This window comes from Alosa alosa, chromosome 11, assembly GCF_017589495.1.
Source record: "Alosa alosa isolate M-15738 ecotype Scorff River chromosome 11, AALO_Geno_1.1, whole genome shotgun sequence".
Lineage (NCBI taxonomy): Eukaryota > Metazoa > Chordata > Actinopteri > Clupeiformes > Clupeidae > Alosa > Alosa alosa.
The window spans coordinates 22,843,691-22,869,124 of NC_063199.1; the positions used below are offsets into that span (position 1 = coordinate 22,843,691).

Here is a 25,434-nt window from a genome sequence, read left to right on the forward strand (position 1 = left end):
CTTACTCAAAACTTCACCAATTTATGTTGTTTGGTCCCAAATGAGAAATTACATTTGTTATTATCCACAAACAGACCCTAGACAAATCAGTTATGTGCAAAGTGAAGATAAAATGAGAAATTGTAGCCTGGTGCATTGCATTTCAGATAATTTTAGAAACACATTGGTAGAACTATGAGAGATTTTATGGCATACAGTAGCCTATGAAATAATCGTTTAATTTAATTCCCATTTCATTTTTGATCACCTACACCTAGACAATGATTTGGAGTGAAGAACCCTTTTATTTGTTTCATTGAGGAGCATAACTAACTAATAATGCTAAGTCTCTAAATTAACAGAATATATCAAGGCCGAGCAAGGATGACTGGACTAAATGCCGTCATGCTTGTATATATGTTTTGTTACATAGCCCCTTTCAAAGCACAAAAAGGTCGACAACAACCCTCTCTACCAATCAGGGCATGTAGCACTGAACATGAAAAAGGCACATTCAGTGTGTACAGCCGTGGGCAGGTTTTTGGTGGGCAGCCGTGGCCCACTGGTTAGCACTCTGGACTTGTAACCGGAGGGTTGCCGGTTCGAGCCCCGACCAGTGGGCCTCGGCTAAAGTGCCCTTGAGCAAGGCACCTAACCCCTCACTGCTCCCCGGCGCCGCCCGTTGTAACAGGCAGCTCACTGCGCCCGGGATTAGTGTGTGCTTCACCTAACTGTGTGTTCACTGTGTGCTGTTTGTGTTTCACTAATTCACCGATTGGGTTAAATGCAGAGACCAAATTTCCCTCACGGGATCAAAAAAGTATATATACATACATACAGTGTTTTGGACGACGGAAAAACACATTTTGAACACATTATTTATGCATTTACAGTAAGCTATATATTGTACCAGTTATGTCAGATATCTCTATACAACGCACTCTGATACTGTCGCTGCAAAAGGCCTTGAGTTTTTTATTCATCACAATAGACTAGAGTGTAGTGATTGGACACATGCAAGATGTGTGCTGTTGTACATGGGTTTGTGTGCAGCTGTGTGAAAGGTGTGAAGAGGTTTTGAAAAAAAAAAGAGGCCTCAAAAAATGCTTCATCCACTACTGTACGCCGACATACTAGATGCCTGGTGCCACAACTCAGTTTTCCATGACCAGTGTCCCCTCTGGTGTGAATGTTGAACGGCTCAAGGTGACCCGAGAGAAAATTTGGAACAGGCTCCTGTTTTAATTGCATTGCAAGTCTTCATATGAGGGTTGCCTCTTCATTTAAATTGCTACCAGCTAGGCAATGTTTTTGCCCCTTTCTTCTGACCAAAAAAATAGATCCAAATTGTATTTCTTCCACAAGCTATAAAGGCAGTTAACAGCCATTCCATCTTCTCTCCAGCCAGGATGGACTAATCTGCAGCAACTGAGACGGCAGGAGCGAGACTCCTATAGCGGGGGAAATAAGTATTGAACATGTCAACATTCTTTTCAGTAGGAGCTGCAAGGCCTAATGGATGTTCAGGAACAGTGCTCAGATCTCTGTGTGTGTGTGTGTGTGTGTGTGTGTGTGTGTGTGTTTGTTTATCTCTGAGTCCTATAGGCCTATACTTGCAGAGAGACCACACATTACATTTTCACCAGACATTAGGGTAATCCACACATATAAACAATCCAAACATTAAAGGCATAAATAAAATTATGGGTGGATAACTTAAGTGGTTTGACACAGGAAAAAAGTAGGCTACGTTGTAAAAAATGTTGACACGTTCAATACTTATTTCCCCCACTGTATACAAAAGTATAAAAGACTTTTCTCGTTTTATGGCAGGTTGATTTATAATCTCTCTCTCTGTCTCTCTGTCTATCTCTCTCTCTGTCTATCTCCTGAATTTGTTGTGAATCATATGGACATTTTCCCATCTCCTTATCAGCAAAAACTCAACAATTAGCACCATAGCAATTAGCACCATAGCAATTAGCTGAGCACGCTGTCAGAGGCAGAGCCATTTTCCCCACGGGACACAGAAACGGCCTCACTGAACACATGCTTCTCCGTCTCCTCTGCATATGATTCTAAGTGTTTTTATGTGTGTGTGTGTGTGTGTGTGTGTGTGTGTGTGGTGTAGGTTTCTGTATCATCTCACTGTCCCTGTCTCCTCTCTCTCTCAGGTTGCTGGCCCAGCAGCAGGACAGGCAGTGTGACAGTGCCCTTCTGCTGGATAGCTAGTCCACCCCTAGAGGGCGCTGCTGTAAATGACATGGACATGTTTGTGGGAGAGGACAGCCGTACAGGTGGACGCGGGATGGGTTGACACATGGCGCAGAGTGGGAAGCAGTTTTCAGGTTGCAGTAGATCAGAGGTCAATGCAGAATTAGATCTCCAGCAACCCAAAGTTTATTTAAGTTTATTTACTAATATGTGTATATATGTATGCAGGCGTATCTATTATTGTTAGTAATAGTAGTAGTAGTGGTCGCAGTGGTAGGAGGAGGAGGAGTATTTGGGAATCCACTTATTTTAATCCACTTTTTTAAAGGGAGCCTTGGTCATCTCCATGAAATATGAAACTTTTATTTGGGTATTTTATTCAGATCTCTTCTTAGTATTGTCTCACTGTAAAACATAATAGCTTTCCTTACTTAAAATGTTCTAGTAAGTAGAATTCAGTTTTTGTCTTTTGTTGAGATTACTTGCCTAAAATGAGTGTTACTTAATTGTGAGGTGGAAAAGTAAACAGTCAAGTAAACTATAGTTTACAGTCAAGTAAACTATAATTGCTGAAGTTTGTGCTACACTGTAAAGTTAACTTGTTAACCTTACTTAACCTGTTAGTTAACCTTACTTTATAAAAGCATGCAAACCGATTGCCCTTGCAATTTGTGAAAGAAACAAATGCTTACTTAGTGTAGTGCACTTACACTACTAAGAATTCCTATTCCACCTAACTTGGTCATTACAATATAAGTAAACTGTATGTTTATTAAACACCACACATGTATTGATGTTTGTGCTAACTAATGTTACAGTTCAGCTAACTAATATGCCATTTCCCACAATGCATTTCCAGAATGCCACAGCCCTGGCCTACATATTTTTAAAGGGCTCACATATGTGATGTAGTAGGGATGTAGGGATGTAGTGGTAAAATAAGAGGTGGATAAACTATGAGTGGTTTCGGTGAGGTGGACTGCTCCATGCGGTATCGGATTGAAAAAGGCATTCAGATTCAGAACATGTTTGATGATGGCGGAGGTTATTCTACAATACCAGAGTGTTGATGAGTGTACATAATGTAATATTGGATAATACAGTGTGATTTTTTAATTTTGAATGTTAAAAGTGAATAAACTCTAATAAAAGGTGAGTAAACTCTATTTCTGAAATTTCAGAGGTGGATAAACTGCGTTTATTTGTGTTTAGCCTCCACTTCATTCAATTCATAATTGGATCTCTTCCTGAAATGCCTGAAATTGCTGCTAGTGTTGAAGTCTAGCCAGTAAATGATGTTGATCTCTCTGGTCATTTGTAATGTGTCTTATTTTCATAGGGTGAAAATACAATTCTTTGAATGTAATTGGCAGAATGCTATCTTGCTGGAATGTTATATTGAATTCAAACTTCAATGTAATAGGCTCAATCATTCTCCACTTTAGACAAAAACCTGAATTATACTTGCTAAACATTTTAAGTAAGGATAGCTGTTAGATTTTACAGGTTTATTATTTGGCTGGATCACAGTCTGTGTTGTCCTCCTCTAGGCCTACTGCATCTTCCTCCTCCCTCCTGGGACTCAGCTCTCTTTCTGTGGCTTTGTGCTCTGCTTCTGTTTGTCTCACGAGCTCTGCTTCTTCAGTCACTGCTGCTGCTTTCCCAGTTTGTGTGCTTCCTCGCACCTCCTCTGATGATTTGTAAGCTCACTTGGCCTTTTCTTTTGATCCATCACTCTCTTTTTTGACATTTTTATTCCTCCATGGAGCCTACAGCAATGGAGTTCAAAGGTCAAAGTTCAAGGTCACTGCAACTATGAAAGTCACATTCTTCTGAATGCTATATCTCAACAAAGCCTTGAGACACATGCTTCAAATTTAGTGTGAATGTTTACTTGGACTCTAAGATGAATTGATTTTGGAGGTCAAAGTTCATGGTCACTGTCAACACATTTTATGTCCCATTCTCGTAGACATGATATCTGAAGAGTGCCTTGAGGCACGTTCTTTTTGGGTGTAAACGTTCACTTGTACTAAAAGATCAACTGGTTAGATTCCTTTCAACTCTATAATATGTATTACATGCCTTGCCACACAAATGTACAGTATATGTCAACCAGAATTTCAGGGCTGTGAACGCAGAGTAATTCTAGTTTGAATATTTCTCAGCCAGTCATCTAATTTTCCCTCTATGTTCCATTTCTCTCTCGTTTTTCCTTCTGAATAAATAGTTCATCCATAACTTGCTGTCCCTCTTCCAAACTCTCTCCTTCCTTTCACCTTTTCTGCTTTATTTTTTCAAACCAGTCCATTCCCTCATCTCCATGGTTCTTTACCTCTTTTATGTCCTGTGTAATCAACTCTGTCAGTCTTTGATCTTTGCATTGGTCTTGCCGCACATCTTCCTCTTGGTCTCACCCCCCACACACACAGCTCTTGTCTACTCTCCTCAGTGCTTCGGTGATGTTTCCTCCTGATCTCTGTCATTGGCACCATATCTCACTATTGTATTTAATGTTTATATTTCTTAGCATACACTTTTACCACTATTGATACTGCTACTACTACTAATAATAATAATACACAGCCCACTGCATGGTGTAAGGATGATGTCCCTTTCATAACTGAATGCACTTTGCTTTTTGCACGGAAGCCCAAGCCATATGTCATACTTCGGCATTGTGTGATTTAAAGGTACACTATGCAGGTTTAGCTATTTTAGAGGCTGTAGAGCTCCCTCTAGAGTTGCAATAGACTTATTTGCTTTGCTGTTGTAAATAGCAAACTTCTCGTGACTTATCCACCCTGTACACAATGAAAACGCTTTTGTTGTGGAGGTGAAGGATTAAAAACAGGAAAAAACTATTTCCAAAGATTCCGAGATTTGCCCAGCCGCCGTTCTTGAAGTTGCATGGCTGGTTTTCTCGGTAGCGACTCGCTACATCTATGCTGTAGGTAAACGATTCACCTATTACAAGTTTGTTTACAATCAAATTGGCTGTGTAAAGGTGAAAATCTTGCATAGCGTACCTTTAAATAGCCTATGAACAAAATGAACAATAAAATGTTCTATTGTCTAGATGGAAACTAATCTGAAATACATCAGGAACAAAACAGAGCACATTGAAGAGTCATTTAATGGCATCCTTATTTTTAAAGATTCTAATACAAAGGCATACGCAAACATCTCAGCTAAAATCACATACAATCACTATTGCAAGTAACATCACAATACAATACAAAATGCAACTTAAGTTGGCTTTCAAGCTTGAGGGTTTTATGGAAAAGGCCACACAGTCAGTTTCTCTCTCTCTATCCCTGTCACACACACACACACACACACACACACACACTCACACACACACTCAATTAACACGCACATTTCAGCATTTGGCGAAAAAGACATAGAAAGTGGTTTTCTAGGGCAAAATTTACAACAGTGTACACAGCATTTAGAATGTGTGGCTTTGACACAGCTCTTGACTGGTGTCTCAGGAGAAAGAAGTGGTCGGGCTGTGTTTTTAGAAGATGGGTGTAGCTTAAGCATACAGTGAAACATTAAAAAAAGAATCAAATTTCTGTACAGACTAGCCAACATTAATCAGTATAAATATTCTTCATTCAAAGTCAGTGCAGTGTCCTCCTCCTCTTCTGGATAAGCTTCTCCAGATCCTTTGCCCACCCCACTCCAATTACTAGAGCCTCTGAATCATGGGTCCAGATATGCTCTCTGATGCACGCTGTTTTGTTTGTGTTTCTGTCATGTGTTTGCATCTCAGTGTTATTTGATCACCAAGTACCTCAAAGGTCCAGCTGTGAAGTACAGGTAGTTCAGCCAATGACATTTCTCTCAATTTGTCAGATATAAAATGGAAAAAGAGAAAAAAAAAAACTTTATACAAATGTTTTTTTTGTTTTGTTTTTATGGACTTGCTTCTGGTGATATCCCTTTTGAAAAATTGTCCTTCCTTGAATCTCCGTCTTTACTGAATCCCCCTGAAGAGACACATTGCAAACACCATGGCGAAGAGCTGTGGAGAAAACAAACAGTCAACAAACAAACAAACAAACAAACACCACCACCTTCATGTTAACATTATATTACATTTACTGTATGTATAGTCATCACACATTTTATCTCTCAGTTGTATTGGGGATCATTCAATCTGTGTTGTTAGGTAATGCTATGAAGGGAACCAGTTATCCGTGGTGAATTTAGACAGGGCAACCACAGTGACCAAGTCCATTTTGCTATTTTGGTGGCCTTTACTGATAACAGTGAAAGCTGCAATTGCACCAGTTTACCACAAGAGGGACTATAAAATCACAATAAGCATTCCCAAGAACTCAACTAGGGGGCATTGTAAGCCAAGAAGCTATGCATGAGGCACTGGACTGTCAGCTGGCTGACAAAAAACAAGCGCCATTATTTCTGCCAGGCCAGCCAGAGAGGAGGGAATGGGTGTCACACTTGCTTTGACAAACACAATATAATGGGTTTTTTTTTAAATTGTTTTTATATAAAGTTATTCTTTATATAAAAGAGAGATATTACCTCAATGGTCAGAACCACAATAGTCAGAGCTCCAGCTACATAGATGTACATCTCAAAGTAGTCCACAACTGCAGAGTAGCAACCCTGTGTGACAAAATGGAAGACGGAGGGAAAGTGTTTATGAGACGGTCTGCTCAATTCAAGGTAAGAAAAACCTGGTAAAAAAACATATCCTTTCTGGCTGAATTACATAGTGGTGGCTGAATTATCCTGTGTCCCCTGCCTGTTGTTCCAATGCCATTATTGGCAAAAGGCCCTTATTTCAGTCATTGGTTCTGTTGGTTCTGTCTAACACATCACATGTCATATATTCTCGACATTGCGGCGACTTCCGGACTTGGGACAACTCGGAGTCTCGGACAACTCACTCAATCAAGCTGTCGTTATCAGAATAGTTCTATGACATTTTCAATGAGCAAACACAACGACGTGGTTTTGTCTTCACAGGGGGCTGGACGCACTAAGAATTACCGCCAAATGGCTGTTTCTCATGCTTTTCGCACTCGTATACAAAACTGATTGCACGTGGATCAAAGCGCATGGCTATCTGCGCTTTTCTTACTGATGCATATGCATTTATGGGAAGGCGAGATTAAAGTGGTAACAAAAGAGTATTGCGCAAACACATGCAAGAAGTGTTAATAGCGATTAATTAGGTAGTCCTCCATACATTAGGCTATGTATGAAAACAGTCTGTTTTGCAGTGAAAAACTTCCGCAATAAAAGCAGGTGTATTGCGTCAATTACACCAGATTTCCTTCATTGTACTATGTCAAAAGCAACCTTAACTTTTGTTTGCCTTTCTAATGTCCAGCACAGCGTATTAGCGCTTTCTTTGTACATCTAGCCCTGAGTGTCCATAGACTGCGCTTTATGTTAAGAGGAAATGGCGTGGCGCAATGTCGAGAATACAGTCATTCATGGAGGTGAAGGTCAATCCTGAGGGCAGTGGCGGTGGCGCGGGGTCTGACCTTGTTATAGCGGAACATCATGCTGCCCATGAGGCACTCCTGCTCCTCTCCAGGGTGAGTGATCCTCCGGCAGCACGCTTTGGGCACCATGTCGTTCGGATGGAGGACCCGGAAGAGGCTGTCCTCAAAGTCCTCGGGACTGTTCACCCCACAGCACTCAAACTGCAGGGGGAGGTTAGATGGTTAGATTTAGCCTTCCTATTCTTTGGTCTTTTCCTTGAATGTGTAATGTGAAATCCTTTCAAAGCAAAGCAACTGCTATTTGATTAACTGTAGTTATCAACTCCATATGATGTGTGCACTACTGTATATTGTTATGACATCCATTTGAATATAGTGTCTTATCCATATGTTAATAAAATTGTAATTTGTTGTTATATTATTGATTTATTTGACATGATTAACAACAGATATTGACTCCAAACACACTGCAGGGCTCATACCTACTCCTCTTAGACCAAGCACATGGTAGATAGATAGATAGATAGATAGATACTTTATTGATCCTCAAGGGGAAATTCAAGGGTCTCGGTAGCATACAGACATAACACACAACATGCACTTACAGCTGAAGTGGTAAACATAAGTGTAAGTATAAACATATAACTAAACTCCACTGTACAATAAAGACAGTAGAAGATAAGACAGATAAGAAAACTAACAAAACTAAAAACTAAATACACTATATAAGTTAAATTAAGAAAGTCCAATGTGCTTGAGGGTGATCAAGCATAAGACGCTTGTAGTGACAGGGCCAGGACTGGTGATGTGTAGTGATGTGCTAAAGGGAGTGAGTGTCATGGTGAAGGTGCAAACAGTAGTCCAGCCATAGTCCTTAGTTATGTGTGTCTGGCAAGGTGCTCAAGAGAGTGGGTGTCATGGTGGCAGTGGCCTTAGGGTGAGAACGAGTGGAAGGAGACGTTGAGCTACACCTGACACCTGTGACGTGGCGCGGTCCTGCAGACAGGGAAGCGCTCACTCACCGCGTTTATGACGGCGCTCACTCACCGCGTTTATGACGGCGCTCACTCACCGCGTTCATGACGGCGCTCACTCACCGTGTTCATGATGGCGTTCCATGTTGAGGTGAAAACGTCGGTGTTGTTGTAGCCTTGGTAGTGTTTCTTCAGCTCCCTGGTGAAGTACTCCCGTGTGAGCTGCGCACAGACACAAGGGACAGGACATGGGTATCGCCGCTCTGCCCAGCTCTGATGAAAACCATTACTCTTTCTCTCTCAAGGCCGATAACACAGAGGTGACTTACATTCTCCCGGAACACGAAGGCCAAGATAGCAGCCGCCAGCTCCGCCAGGAAGATGATGAGAATAAGCAGGAAGAACTGTGCGGAGGAAGACAGGTAAAATAAATTACCTTAATATAGAGAAGCATAATGCGTGCATGCGTGTAGTGTAGTATGTGTGTGTGTGTGTATAGAGAGAGTGCAGTATGCACCATCTGTGTATTCATGATGCTAAGAGAGCAAGACCAAGCGAGCCATAACCAATATCCTCGATGTGCTCAGTACTTTGAGGATCCAGTATTTATGAGGCTAAATGTGTTTGAGTTCATCTCTTCCCATCCAAACAGCAATCTGATGAGTCAGGCTTTGTAGCTTTTAGACCCATCAAAGCATTGTTGAAATGCAACAAAGAGGGGTAGACAGTCAAGATTGAGAGAGTAAATGAATGCAATCATCACTTTTAATTTACTAACTAGCATAAACCAGACAAGAGGCTGAAAGAAACTCCTCCTAGCATGAATGGATTATAACCTTCTAAATCTGATATTTAACCCTGTTATCAAACACACACACACACCTACACACACACCTACATACACACACACAACTATGCACACACACACACACACACACACACACACAAACACACACACCTCTACATACACACACACACACACACACACACACACAAAACACACACACACACACACACACACACAGTACACACAAACACACACACACACACACACACACATACACACACACACCTACATACACACACGTACACACACACACACACACACACACATACACACACTGATTTGTAATCAGAGGCACTCACGAAGAGCAGCAGACACTTGTTCTCCCGGATGGCTCCGCAGCAGCCCAGGAAGCCCAGCAGGAAGAGCATGCCCCCCATGGCCAGGATGATGTAGACCCCCGTGAACAGGAGCGGGTTGGCCGCCACTATCTCCCTGAAGCCCGTGGGGTCCACCAGCACCCACACGCCCACGCCCAGGAGGAACGAGCCACCCAGCTGGGGGAGAGAGAGAGAGAGGGAGAGAGGGAGGGAGAGAGAGTGTGTGTGAGAGTGGGAGAGCAAGGGGGGAGAAAGAGAAGGAGAGGGATTGAGAGAGAGAGAGAGAGATATAAAGAAAGAGGGAGGGAAAGAGAGAAAGAGAGAAAGAGAGAGGGAGGGAAGGAGGGAGAGAGAGGGAGAGAGAAGGAGGAAGAGAGAGAGAGGGAGAGAGAGATCCATGGTTATCTAGAGAGCCTACAGCCAGTCTGGAGCCCCTATGCTGTAGAGATAATACACACTCTGTGCTGGGGTATCAGCAGTGCTCATGTTGCCCCTGCTCTGTGTGCGTCTGGAGAACATTGTAGGCATATTCTGACACTCAACAGTGTACATTTGCTGTTTTATTCACAGAATAAAAAAAAAAAGTGATTTGAAGTGTGTGCCAATCACCCACCACTACACTTATCTAGGCTTGCTTAGTTCAGACTCCTCCATGTTCCAAAATAACCACGCTGATTCACTCCGCTAAATAAACCCAAACATTAAAACGGCTTTACAGCTGGAGGTAAACAAAGATGGGGAGTGTAAAGATGGGGAGTGTGGAGATACTGGAGCAGCAACACATGGACACATTACTGGAGCAGAGTGGGGGTTGGGTGGGGGGGGTCCTTCTGCCAGCTCGGCTTTACCCAATCATCTACCTGTCACACACAAGACGCAAACAAGACACACACACACACACACACACACACACACACACACACACACACACACACACTGTCAGGTTTGTGCTCAGAAGCACACACACACACACACAAAACCCCCATTGCTTTCACTGAAAAACCCTGACAGAAACTCCAGCAGGCGACAGTAGCTGGAGGTGGGGGGGGGGGGACTGCGAGTGATGGGAAAGGAGGAGTTGGTGATTAGGGAGGGGTAGGAGAGGCAGAGATAAGAGCCTCACACACACACACACACACACACCTCACACAATCCCTTTCTCCTCTGAGTCGAACCTGGGATTCTTTTCATAAATGTCTCATTAGCAATCTGTCAGTGTCTGTCCCACAGTCAGCCGCCTGGCAGACAGAGTGCTTGCGGGCGATAAACAGCGGCTTCATATTCAGGGAGAATGCATTCAAAGGTAGCTTATGATAGACAGCGTTTAAGGTGCGAAGTCAATATTGGCGAGCGCAGATGGCAGTAATTCTGCTGGGGAGCGGTGAGCGGTGCAGGACTCTGTTGTGCTTCTCACCTCTCTGATTCAGAAAGAGAGAGGAAATATGCTGACGAGGGCTTCACCTCCGTGAGGGGAATATGCAGCCGGCCGGGCTCTCTTTAGGAAGAACCGCACTTCTGTCCTCATTACTGCCCTTGTTTTTTTTAGATGTTTTCTGACATCTCCACACAGCGTCTCAATGACATCCTGACATCCTGACATCCAGACATGCTTCAGCCTCCACTCCACTCCACTCCACCCACTCCACCCCACCTCCTCCCACCTGCCTGGTCAACTCCATATTCTGCACACGTGGAGGAGGCCCAAGAGGCCCAGCAGTGTGTGATCAAAGCAGCTCCTGATGAGGAAGAAAAGGCAGACCCTTCCCTCTGTCTTTTCTCGCCTCGCTCCCTCTCCCTCTGTCTTTTCTCCTCTCTCTCTCTCTCCCTTTATCTCTCTTCCTCTCCCTCTCTCTCTCCCTCTCTCTCTCTATATCCCTCTCTCTCTCTATCTCTCTCCCCCTCTCCCTCTTTCTCTCCCGCCTTCTCTCTCCCTCTCTCTATATCCCTCTTCCTCTTTCTCCCTCTCTCTATCTCTCTCCCCCTCTCCATCTTTCTCTCCCTCCCTCTCTCCCTCTCTCTATATATCCCTCTCCCTCTCTCTATATATATCCCTCTCTCTCTCTCCCTCTCTCTCCTCTCATTCTCTAATCCACTCTTTCTTATCTGTCCTCCTTTCTCGGTCCAGTGGGTTGAAGGAGGAGATGAAAGAGAAGAGAAGAGTTAAACACTGACAGAGATAAATATCAGCACCGGCTCCTCATCCCCAAAGGGTCAAGGTAGCACAAATAGCCCACAAGGACTCACATGGTTGTGATTGGGCCAGGGGGGAGTGGGCAGTGGAGGGGGGGTGGGGGGTTATTTCTTTCTTGTTTTTAATTTGAGCTCCCCACCTCGGCTCCCCATTTGACATTTGAGAGCCTTGTTTTGATATGGCTGTGACATCATTTGATGAGCAATCTGGGTGACCCTTTGGACGCTGCAGACTCGAGATGGCAAGAGCGGACATAAAATATGTGTCCCCCCCCGTCTCAGGACTGTATAAAATAACAGCCGGTCATTTGCACAGCGGTGTCTGGCCCCCCATCGGGGCAGGCAGAGATGTTCTGGGGCAGGCCCAGGCACCAAGTGGTTTGGGAGTACTCTGGGAAATGTTGTTTTTTGGACAGAAAACCTCAGCCATTATGATAATTCTGGTGGGAAAGGGATGGAGGGAGAGAGAGAGAGAGAGAGAGAGAGAGGGAAGAGAGAGGGGGGACCAAGATGAGGAAGTTGAACTCACAAAGATGAGGAAGTTGAAGACAAACATGAGGTATTTGATGCAGCTGAGGCAGTCCCCCTCCATGGTGGTCCCCCGTGCAGAAGCCTCTCCAAGCCCCTGTGAGGGAAGAGAAAACAACAACAACATGGTTACTGTGCTGCACAACCTGCACCACAACACAAAACGTACGGCCATTCACATACACACACACATACACACACACACACACACACACACACACACACACACACACTTTTGAGTCTTGTTTCTCATCATGAGAAAGTACAGACTGGATACATGGCCTGCGATATCTCATTTAAAGCGATATATAACCTGCACCGAAAAACAAAAACACACACACACACACACTTTGAGTCTTGTTTCTCATGAGAAATCTAGTATAGACTGGGTAAAGGGTCTGCGATATCTCATTTATAGCGACACTCTTGGAAATATTGACCCAGAAGTGAGCACTGTGAGCAGCTGCTGTCGCCGCCTGCCCGCTCCAGATGGACACGCACTCGGCTTTTTCTCCCGAGAGAAGTTGCATTTTGGAGCCCTCCCATTCAGCCAGGCCCTTGTGGAGGTTATTGGGTCTGTTTTAGAGGCACGACTCTGCCTTTTAGCTTAATGAAGAGAGGGAGGGCTTCTGGCGCTGAGGAAGTCCATCCCTCTACCTGCCAAAGCACTCTTGCTGATGAGGCCCTATTAGGACAGCACTTCACCTTGATGAAACTGGGTCTTTTTCATTAGCGTGCGGCGTGTGGGGAGAGGCCTCCAATGGGCCTGATGGGCCGGCTGGCACAGCTGCCCCCCATCATTCAGGTGCTATTACGGGGAGGAGGGAGGGGGGTGTGTGTGGGGGGGGGATCACGCCGAGTGTCACCCCCAAAGTAAAGTCAGCCAGGAGCCAAGCCAAGGCCATTACTGGTCGTCCTCCAAGGGAGACAGGAATAATTAGAGATAGTGTCACCACCAGGGCCAATAGCCTAAACACAGTGGGTGAGGACAGCGCAGAGTGGAAATCAATGGAGGAAGTAGATATAGGGGTGAGGGGGCTGAAACAGTGGGGGAGGAGGCAGATGTTCTGATGGCAAAACTGTAATCAGTCTGCCTTCAGTGGGGTATTGCAGCCAGAGGGCTAGACGACAAGGTGCACATTAGAGCATGCAATCACAGTGCTTAGCGTTAGTCTTCCCCTCAAAAATGCTCTTAGAATAGTGTGCCATTTTTATATCTGACAGAGACCGTGTGTGCGTGTCAGAGCCTGGTCTTAATACTGACCATTATCTCCAGGGAGTCATCTCACTGGAGCACAGGCTGATTTACTTCTTTCATAAACCTCCTCACTTGAAGTGAGACGAGGGCCTCATCGTTTCGCAGCTCTACATCACGGAGAAGGGAATAACAAAACACAGCAGTGGGCGGTGTGCGTCCAGACAGACCCAGGACGTCTGATAGGGCCCTGGGGTGAAATAATGCTTAGGCTAGATAAAATGGCTGATGCCGCTAATACAATTCCCACCCCCAGTATATTGTTTCCAGCCCCCTTTGACACGATCGCACAATGTTCTGACAGGTGTTTCCCAGGGTCATCTTCCAGTGGAATTATAACCAAAGGCATCTGAGGGCGTCAGCAGGTGAGGTAGTGGAATCGATGTGGGTGGAGCAGAAAGGTGGAGAGAGGGGCAGGGAAAGATCTGCTGCTGGCATCCAGAAAAATGGAGAATTGTCAGTTTTCACCGTTCTTAATTAGAATGATTATTTTCCCCTGCTACTGTTTCTTCATTGACCCGGCGGAATTGACTGATTGTGAACCAGAGTTAACTACGCGCCTTCAATCGTAATGATGGGCTTAAGTATTGATTGTGTCTCTGGTGAGCGGCAGAGGGTTGATAGTGCCCCGAGGGCTATTAGCACTTTAATTAGCCCTCTCCCCCTCACCATCAGCCCCGCCCGCAGGGCATGCGCGCACACACACACACACACACACACACACACACACACACCACCCGCTGAGCACGAGGCTCACATCAGGATCTGCATTTATTATTTGCTCCGTGTTGAGTGTCAACTATACTGTCTGTCTTCTTGTCTTATTCTCCTCACTGTTTCCCGCTATCAGATATCAGAGAGAGAGAGAGCAAGAGAGAGCGGGAGAGAGAGAGAGAAAGAGAGAGAGAGAGTGCCAGGATTATAAAAATTGTGGGTGTGGGAATGGGTGGAGTACGGATGTAGCCTGAACTCTGGCAGTAAATGTGTTTGGATTGGTCTTTGTGCTGGTTGAAGTCTGAGAAAGGAGTATTCAAAAAATAATCCCACATTATTGACACAGTTTGCATCATAAAATACACTGTAAAAGTGCCCAATAATGAAAGAACAAGGATTTATTTTTCTTGGCAGAAGGCAATAATGTGTTTGCGGCGAGAACAATCATCAGATGATGGGTGACGTTGACAATAGCCTGATCCAGGCTTGGAATTTCACCATTCTAAGGGCAAGGCCACTTGGCCTTCAGTTGGGCATATTTGGTGGGGGGCACAAAGGCCACATGTCAGGGCACCAAGGCCAAAGTTAACTATACAGTAGTAGGCTATAAAAATGATCAAAGTTGTATTTAGCCTATTCATCAGTAGACCTGCATCACTGTATGAAACATTACAAAAACATGAAACATGACATATTACATAGAACTGTAAATCATTTGATCATCTAATATTTACAGATATCTAGGCTATATTTAACATTTATTTTATTTGGCCTGCTATAAAATCATGTATTGAACAATTTAAGCACAGCTCAGCTTTAAGAAACTCAAATAGCCTAGATGCAGCTTTCACAAACTCTTAGTCAGCTGTCCTCTGATTTACCGATATCTAGGCGATATTTGTAACATTTATTTTGTATTTGGCCCGTTATGAAATCATGTGGAACAATTTAAACACATTGTAAAACTTAAAGCCCAAATTTGGAGACATCCACGCATGTCAAAATTTACTGCAAATTCAAAACTGGATTACTCTGGAACGGCTAAGTGTACAGGGGACTGCTTTACACCTTTGTGTTCTGTAAGGTCTTCTGTTTATTCTGATATGGTTTGTCATGTGTTAAACGAAGGGTTCGTGAAGTATTCCACCGAGATGAATGGGTAGGGAGATGGACGCAAAACCTTCAGTAGAATGTTTGATTAAATTTAATTATATTATTTACTTCACGAACCGTTCACCACAGCAATTAGTGGCTAACATCGTTTAAAAGCTGAGAAAAAGCTCTTTCATGTGATACTTGTGATGTCTGTGTGATGAGTAGGCTACTTTGCGAGTAGTTCAACTGAGAAGAATGGGTGAATTTGGACGCACTTTCTTTCTTGCGCTGTCACTTTCTCCACTGCGTAAAAGACTAAATTAATTTGCGCTGTGAATGCTACAATTATTTTGACAGGCCATAGGTTAAAAACAATTGCTATTAGTAGGACGCAAAGCAAAATATTGAAAGAAGGGGGCACCAAGGCCACCATGGCCTGTAAACCTCTGATTTTCAATGGGGCATCACGGCCAAACCAAGGGGCAACGATGGCCGTCGTGGCCACCGTGAAATTCCTACCCTGGCCTGATCAATCAAATATTGAGGCACAATGCAGTCCCTGAAAGTACATTAAAATATATGCTACTGCATAGAGGGAGGAGATCAAGTCTGGTGGGCATTAGCAATAAATGCTGACATTACTTGTGGTATCTTTAAACACTGACCAAGAATATGACCAGTATCATTATTCTAGCTCATCTGAGAGTTTATGAAGCTGTCTTGGTTTACACATTCTTCGGAGATTAGATGTGATTCTTGGAAATCATTTTTCAAAATGTCAAACTTGCACAACCTCCGGTACTTGGCTCGCCCATTCTGTTTTGAACAACACTTTGCCTGCAGACTCCCAACCCCCAAATGACATGAAGGGTGATGTGCAAATATAGCTTGTTTTTTGCAACTTTATTATGAAACTAGAAAAGCATTTCCTGAAGGAAATACAGTGCATGAAAATGCTAAAATATGATGTAAAATATCATACAGAGTAAAAACAAACTATATTGGTTGCTAGGTAGATGAGGTAGGTGAAGCAGTTGAACAGGATGTGTAGTCTTAATAGCAGCCAGTTTGTATGCTTAAAGCCTGAGACTGGCAGTTGATACAGGTGGCCTGACCACCTGGCATAGGATTATAATTGCTTAACGGCTCTATTGTGATATCATCAGCCCATGTTAAGTCTATGGGGAAATTTTGAGTAGTTTTTAATTAATAGTTTAAAAAGTATAAAAGTTACAAAGTTGAAAAATACATTGCCCGGGTGTCCTAAGTAAGATCTACGTGACAAAGTCTGAATGAAGTTTCTACGTTAAACGGTTGAAGCTGCATTAACTGCGTTAGAAGGAAGAAGAAGAAGCCTAGGAAGAACAGTACAGTGCATTTTCATGCACTGTAATGACGTGAAATTACTCCCATGAAAGCAAGGCCTTTAAATCCTCCTCTGATTTTTTCTCTGTGTATGTCTTTCACTGTTGTAAACGCCGAGCGCTGCACTGGGCTTACTGTACGCTGGGGAATTGATGGGTCCCCTCGTTGAGAGAGGCGATGGCATAAACCGCAATAAATCACTCCGGCGGCCAGCACCGTCCAGCTCCGGAGAAAGTGCAGAGTAAACACGCCGCCGTTTCCCACGGCTCCCCCAAGACCCCGAACCCTCATCCATCAGCACAAGGGCCTCAGAGAGCTGGACCTGCAGGTCTGCAGAGAGTCAGGCCACGGCACGCTACTGCGCCCGTAACGCATGGGAGGGGAGCCGCCAGTCTCAGAGATGCTTAGCGCAGATGACAACAGACCAAAACCAACTACGATAGATCACAACAGACCACAGCTAATCCACCAACAACGAGGCTCATCCATGGCGCCCGGGGCCAGGACACCTGCAATAGCCACTATTGATCCAACAAATCACATCTAGACTGAGCTCTGCTAACGCGGCTCATTCATGGCAAGGATATTTCAAATTCACAGAATTCTAGAATTCAGAATTCTCGCTCATGGACATGAGAATAAACATTAAATTGGCAATAAATATTCATCAGTCAAGTGCCAGAGGCATGGTCTATTTAATGAACAGCAGATTTTTAGAGACCTCTCAAGTGAATCTTATCAAGTGAAAAGTACACAGATCTGAGACATTCCAGTGGATGTTTTCTGGAGGTAATGAGAATGTCATTGAGCAGTCTCTGCTCTGCTCTGAGGACAAACCACTCAGCACCACAGCTGTGACAGCACATATTTTACATTGACCAAACAACACACACACACACACACACACACACACACACACACACACGCGTGCGCGTTGATACTGATGGATGGCCAGAGTGGCTGAGCAGCCGCGTCGGAAATATACAAGGCCAGCAGGACAGACGCGAAGCCGTGCAGGGGCCGAGCTCTATAGGTACTGACGACTGAAACAGACTGGCCGACACACACACACACACACACACACACACACACACACCCTGTCCCGGTCCATCCTGTGGAATAAGCCGTCGGCTGCCAACACACTGTGATTCCACATGCCTCGCTCCAATAACCTGAAGGTAAACCGTAAAACGCCTGCAGGCATTTGGCAACTGAACAGCATGGCCTCCCCTTAATGCAATGAGAGGAAGCCAGTCAATGATAACATAAGGAGCCTGACACTGGAGAGAAGAAAATTCCTCCACCACTCTAGTAATATTGTGTGTGTGTGTGTGTGTGTGTGTGTGTGTTTGAGTGTGTGACGCTGGTCATGGTTGAGATTATGTACGGTATATTGAGATCATCCATCTTCTCTGCCTGTTTCTGAAAGTCATTTAAAAGAAAGCATCAATGAGCCTGGTCAGCCACTCTCCTATCAGCCCAGAGAGGCCGATCTGGTCAGTGTGTGATCCAACGCAGTGACAGGACACTGTAAGAAGTGGCTCCAGATGTTCTGTTGCATCCACGATAGCTTCTGGATATGGGGGGGGGGTGCTCCTTACAACACTATCTAAACTTAGTTTACTACTCTGCTGATGATGATAGAGGGAGGGCAAACAGGATGAGGTGCAGACAACCAGCCCCCGCCATATCCCCAACTCCCCGTCCACACACACACACTCACAGCCATCCCAAACAAGCTCAGATCCCCAGAGAAAACCTATTTGGAGTCTGTGTGTGTGTGTGTGAGAGGGAGAGATAGAATGAAATCGAGAGAGAGCGAAAGAGAGGAATGCAGCCTGATGCTGTCTCCAGTCCTCCCCAGGGTCCATCACATGAGTCCGGCACAAAAAAGGCAATTGGTACTGGTTTAACACTACGTAAACGGCATGCGTGGCGCTACATAAATAACACGCATAACAGTGTGCAAACACAAACAAACACACACTGCTTAGAATCCAACACTGTGACACTGTGCAAACATCCAGTACCAGCGCTTCAGAACCATTCATCTCATCGGCTAACGGCTCCGCAGTGTTGCTCGCTCTCTGGGGCTTATCACCGCAACATGATTAATAGTCCAGGCACTTGGGCCCACAGGGGCTAATGACCTGTTTTCTGCAGTTATCTTAAATCTATGTATTTTTTTCCACACACACACACACATAAACATACATACCATGACATTAGCTGGAATTGCGTGCACTGAGACACAAACACACATGCACAAACACACACACACATGAACATATGTACACTGAAATGAAGTGAAGCTCTGCACACCACACACTCCCTTTCCACATCCAGTATTCAGATCAGTCTCTGCCGCTCCCCCTATCTCCCTCGCTCTTCCTCCCAACTTTCATGTGACTGATGGGCCGATCCATATTCATTTAGGCAACTATCAAAGCAGCCCGGATCACCCTACACACACACACACACACACACACACACACACACACACACACACATTTCTTGCTAGAGCTAGACGCAGACAGAGCCCCACCCAGCCCAGCAGGCGTATGTCTCACCTCGGCTGTGGAGCTGATCATCCACTTCTCCTTGAGCTTGACACTCGCACTATATGATTAATCCAGCAGCCTTCGGTAGTGCCCCCCCCCCCACCCCCCCACACACACACACACTTCCCTACACGCAGCCCAGGATGAATTCATCATCAGTGGGACAAGGACGCTGTGTCCCCCTTCCTCCTCCTCCGCCTCACTGGGCCATGAGCCTGCATACATGAGGAGTCATCTGGCCTCCGATGCTGATGTCACCAGGGGCCACATGCGGACCCCCAGCCTCGCCGCGCCTCACAGGCCGACCCTGATATCATCACCTGTAATTGACCCCTAGGGAGAGCCCTACTTACCCTCTCCACCACACAGCGGGAGCAGGGGTGTGTGCATGCATACATCATGTGTGTGTGACAGTGCATGTGTGTGTGTGTGTGTGTGTGTCTGCATCAGTGTGTGTGTGTCTTTGTGTTGAGGTTGCTTTTGTGCTGCAGCATGGCCTGCTTCATGTGCTGTGCCGCAGGATGGTGCTCTCCACTCCTCTCCTCTCATCCCCGTCTCCAGCACTGACCTTAAATAAATCCTCCGCTTCTCTTCTCCATGCGTGGCTGGGACTGGGCCAGGTGCGCTGGCGGTGACGCGGAGCAGTGCGGAGAGGAGCGGAGAGAGCACTCTGGCGGAGGGACAGCATCTCCCCCTGAGGCCTGCTCCTGTCCCTTAATGAACCCCCAATTAGGAGGGAACGGGCCCCGGAGATGCAGCACTTTGAAGTGAGCAGAATACTAAGCAGATACACACACACACACACACACAGGCAGGCAGGCAGGGAGCATGTGTGGGGCATGTTGAGGCCACAGTTGGTCCCAGTCAGTGCAGGAGATCACAGGGATGATGAGGCGGTTCCTATGGCGATACTGAGCCTCTCTGCCGACGGCTCAGGGCTCGTGATGAGCCGCTCACCCAGAGGAGAGTGGTGGGGAAGTGATCGCTCTCACATCTGACACACTGGCATTAACAGTGCACTATATTAATTATATATTTACACTATTTTTATGCTAATCGCTTAGATGAGTACAAGTTTTTTTTTTTGGAGTATCTCAGCAAGTCAGGTTCACATGCTGTGAGCCATCACAAAAAATAACGACTTTGAGGAGAACAAAACTAGCTCTTTATTCAGCAATTAAAACATGCTCTATCCATGTGAACCAATCAGTCTACTTCAAAAGACACGGGCAGTCTTGCCTACCAAGTACTGCACTCTTATGGTTGTGATGTTGTGAAAGAGGTTAAACAAACCAGAATATCTGGGACAGTTTGCATAAAAAGGACACATTTCTAATCGCCCATACTATCATCCATGTTGCATTATAATTTAGCTTAATGCAACATCATATGTTATCCATTTGTTATCCTTATCCTGGTTTGCATGTGATGTTAGCAGACTGACAAGAGAGTGTGTAAGTTGTCATCTTTGTGCGGTTGATAGATGTGCTTCATCTGAAGACATTGTGTGTGTGTGTGTGTGTGTGTGTGTGTGTGTGTGTGTGTGTGTGTGTGTGTGTGTGTATGTATGTGTGTGTGTGTGTGTGTGTGTGTGTGTGTGTGTGTAGTGTGCTTCTCCTGGAGAGAGTGTGTGTGAGTGTGTGTGTGTGTGTAGTGTGCTTCTCCTGGAGAGAGTGTGTGTGAGTGTGCCGTTAAGTGTGTAGGGCAGGGGACAGCGCCTACAGCATCGAGAGCAACGCGCTCCGGCCGAGGCAGCTGACTCCCACATGAACAAGAGTCAGATCTGGAGGAGAATACGTCCAGTCAGAGGACACTGAGCCACAGAGCGTGATGCAGCGAGTGTGTGTGTCCGTATGTGTGTGTGTGTGTGTGTGTGTGTGTGTGTGTGTGTGTGTGTATGTATGTGTGTGTGTGTGTGTTGTGTTTGTGTGTGTGTGTGTGTGTATGTGTGTGTGTGTGTGTGTGTGTGTGTGTGTGTGTGTGTGTGTGTGTGTGTGTGTGTGTGTGTGTGTGAGCGTGATGCAGAGATGCGGCCTGGCAGTGTGCCTCTGACTGTCTCTACTTACACACAGGGAACACGACTCTCAGAGCCAACCAAGAACACTGATCACTTAACTGAGTGCTTATTATACTGGTCACACAGACAGTCAAATGACTTCAAAGAGTCTGTGTGCGCATTAAGGCACCCCAATACGGCTGAAAGACTGAGCGAAATGTGCAGTGACTATTAGGGGAATAATGAAGTAATGTGTTCACTACTTCCTTAAATCAGGGCTCAGACAAAAGAATCAGGACTACTTTGGCATGTACTACTGGTGAGACGCAGGTGCACATTAGGCACTAAATAGAGCCAATTTATGAGAACGGAAAGAGCCATTTATTTTTAGCTGACTGGTGAATGTGGAGAGAAAAGACTGTCTATATGGAGGAACAAATAGGGAGGCAGTCAACCAGTCAGGATCTCTGATACAGTACATTAATGAGTAGTGGGTGAAGAGAGAGAGAGAGAGAGAGAGAGAGAGAACAGGGAACAAAGAAAGAGAGAAATGGCAGCAAAGAAAAGAGCGAAACAAAGAAAGAGAGAAATGGCACCAAAGAAAAGAGCGAGACAAAGTGTGATGCCAATAACAGTGTGCTGTTCCATCTTTTTAGACACGTGTGAGAGACGCTGGGTTTGATGGGATGCCTCTGGAGCTCGCTCCGCATGCCGATGGGGATCAATGAGACACTCGGGCAGCTGATCGATTGGCTATCAAGCCACTGAGGCCAATCTGTGGACTCTCTCTCAATCTCTTTCTCTCTGTCTCCCTCTTTCTCTCTCTTTCTCTGTCTCTCTCTCTCTCCTCTCTCACTCTCTTTTTCTCTCCCCTTCCTTGCCCGTCCTTTATGGCTGAATGGCTCCTCTATCTTCGGAGGTGTTAGAGGACATATCGGTCTTGATTCACCAAGGCCTAATAAGCCCCTGCAGGGGTTTCCCAAGGCACTGGAATCCACCCCCCCCCCCCCCCCCCCCCCCCCACACACACACACACACTGTCCTGTTTCTTATTAGTAATTCAATCCCACTTTAACAACTCGAGCCATTGTGCTGGTAGTACTGAGCGCTAAGTCTGGTGCTTTTCGATCCGTTTAGCAGTTAGGGGGGTTGCACTTAAACAGTGTTAACATTCTTGTGGTTTAGATTAATGTAGTCAGCATCTACAGCCCCACTTGGTTCCAGAAGAACACCCCACCCCACCCCACCCCTTGGTCCCACCCCAGACCACCATTCTTCATCTTCTTGTACCAGAGCCAGTCTTCTCCATAGTCATGCCTCTAGTTGCTGTGAATAAGGGCCAGCGTTTACTTAATTAATGACTGTGCTGGTCAACAGTCACACCCTAATGCCCACAGCTCTGGAGAGGGTCAACAGTCACACCCTAATGCCCACAGCTCTGGAGGGGGTCAACAGTCACACCCCTAATGCCCTGTGAGGGTAATCACTTGCCTACTCTCTGGTGAGATTTGCCCCAGTGAGAGTAATCACTTGCCTACTCTCTGGTGAGATTTTCCCCCAGTGAGGGGTAATCACTTGCCTACTCTGGTGAGATTTGCCCCAGTGAGGGTATTCACTTGCCTACTCTCCTGGTGAGATTTGCCCCAGTAAGGGTATTCACTTGCCTACTCTGACAGACAGAGTTGATGTACAGTGGGAGCGAGAGCAGTGACAGCAGTGTGATGGAACGGGCCACAACCATGACACCCAGTGGCACGACTGGCAATCATCACACTTTTAGCATGGCCTCAGGGGTCTGCACACACACACACACACACACACACACACACACACACACACACACACACACACTCACACACACACACACACTGTCCTGTTTCTTATTATTAATTCAATCCCACTTTAACAACTTCGAGCCATTGTGCTGGTAGTACTGAGCGCTAAGTCTGGTGCTTTTCGATCCGTTTAGCAGTTAGGGGGGTTGCAATTTAACAGTGTTAACATTCTTGTGGTTTAGATTAATGTAGTCAGCATCTACAGCCCCACTTGGTTCCAGAAGAACACCCCACCCCACCCCCCCCCTTGGTCCCACCCCAGACCACCATTCTTCATCTTCTTGTACCAGAGCCAGTCTTCTCCATAGTCATGCCTCTAGTTGCTGTGAATAAGGGCCAGCGTTTACTTAATTAATGACTGTGCTGGTCAACAGTCACACCCTAATGCCCACAGCTCTGGAGAGGGTCAACAGTCACACCCTAATGCCCACAGCTCTGGAGGGGGTCAACAGTCACACCCTAATGCCCCTGTGAGGGTAATCACTTGCCTACTCTCTGGTGAGATTTGCCCCAGTGAGAGTAATCACTTGCCTACTCTCTGGTGAGATTTTCCCCAGTGAGGGTAATCACTTGCCTACTCTGGTGAGATTTGCCCCAGTGAGGGTATTCACTTGCCTACTCTCTGGTGAGATTTGCCCCAGTAAGGGTATTCACTTGCCTACTCTGACAGACAGAGTTGATGTACAGTGGGAGCGAGAGCAGTGACAGCAGTGTGATGGAACGGCCACCGCCATGACACCCAGTGGCACGACTGGCAATCATCACACTTTAGCATGGCCTCAGGGGTCTGCACACACACACACACACACACACACACACACACACACACACACACACACACACACACACTCACACACACACACACACGCCGACAGGCTGTCTCTGCCCACATGCTCTGCGCCGGTGACGAGCAGGGGCAATTATGTGCCTAGTCTTATCACCAGTGTTGTTGCCCGAGCTGCCATCCTATGCCTCCTCCCCTCTTCTGGGTGACCCTCACGTGGGCACCTGACATGTCAAGATCTGGCCAGCTTTGGGCCTCATTACCTCACAGCTCCCATAGTTTCACAGTAGACATCCACCTCTTGAGTCTCATCGTAAAAACACAGAACCTGCTGACCTGCAAGACGAGCGAAGGAAAAATGGATGTGTGTGTGTGTGTGTGTGTGTGTGTGTGTGTGTGTGTGTGTGTGTGTGTGTGTGTATGTGTCTGTGTGTGTGTGTGTGTGTGTGTGTGTGTGTGTGTGTGTGTGTGTGTGTGTGTGTGTTTCTCATATTTCTCTGTCTATGTGTGTGTGTGTGTGTGTGTGTGTGTATGTGTGTGTGTGTGTGTGTGTGTGTGTGTGTGTGTGTGTGTGTGTTGAGGTGGAAAGAGAAATCACATATGGTGTGATGGAATGGGGGCTGAGTTTGGGATGTCTCAGAGCAGTAATGAGACCTTCGGGAGCTCTCGTGAATAGGTTGAAAAAAGTTTCCAGTGTCAAGGAAATGCTGTGCATTCAGCTTGGAGGGCAAGGAGGAGGGGGATGGGTAAATGAAGGTTGGTGTGTGTGTGTGTGTGTGTGTGTGTGCACTATTTCTCTGTCTATGTGTGTGTGTGTGTGTGTGTGTGTGTGTGTGTGTGTGTGTGTGTGTGTGTGTGTGGGTGTATGTCTGTGTCCACGTGCATGTGGGTGTGCGCGTTGCATGTGTGTGTCTCCAAGGTAACCATGGTTTTTGTGGAGCCGCAACATGGGTAGGGGGGGTTGCCTGCAGACTGGTGCTCACGGCGTCAACACTTAACACAAGCACCCATCAGCGCAAACGAACACAGCACACTGTGCACTTTACAGATGGGGCCCAGGTTGGGTGGCCATTTGTCTAATGAGTGATCACTCAGGGCCCTGTCACCCCGCCATCTGGAGACACACCTCAGGCTCCACCCTGGTGAATAATGAGCAGAACGGGTCTAAGTGCCACAGTCAACAACCTCAGACTCAGTCCTCACTGTCAGAACCAGTATCAGAATAGCAGCTCAGAGAGACAGTGCGCCCAGCAATGTTTTATAATTTTATAATGATATATTTGTTCCAGCATGG

At 45.8% G+C, this 25,434-nt stretch overlaps 1 protein-coding gene across 1 annotated transcript in view; it reads right to left on the reverse strand.

Moving 5' to 3' along the window:
• Nucleotides 1–5,311: 5,311 nt before the first annotated feature.
• tspan18b (tetraspanin 18b) overlaps nucleotides 5,312–25,434 on the reverse strand; it is a 40,506-nt gene continuing 20,383 nt past the window's right edge. The window contains exons 3-9 of the mRNA XM_048256202.1: nucleotides 12,537–12,632; nucleotides 9,800–9,994; nucleotides 8,983–9,057; nucleotides 8,777–8,875; nucleotides 7,719–7,880; nucleotides 6,748–6,831; nucleotides 5,312–6,223 (exon numbers count right to left, since the gene is read on the reverse strand). Coding sequence (XP_048112159.1) covers nucleotides 6,176–6,223; nucleotides 6,748–6,831; nucleotides 7,719–7,880; nucleotides 8,777–8,875; nucleotides 8,983–9,057; nucleotides 9,800–9,994; nucleotides 12,537–12,632 — 759 coding nt within the window. The 3' untranslated portion in view covers nucleotides 5,312–6,175. The remainder of the gene's footprint in view (nucleotides 6,224–6,747; nucleotides 6,832–7,718; nucleotides 7,881–8,776; nucleotides 8,876–8,982; nucleotides 9,058–9,799; nucleotides 9,995–12,536; nucleotides 12,633–25,434) is intronic.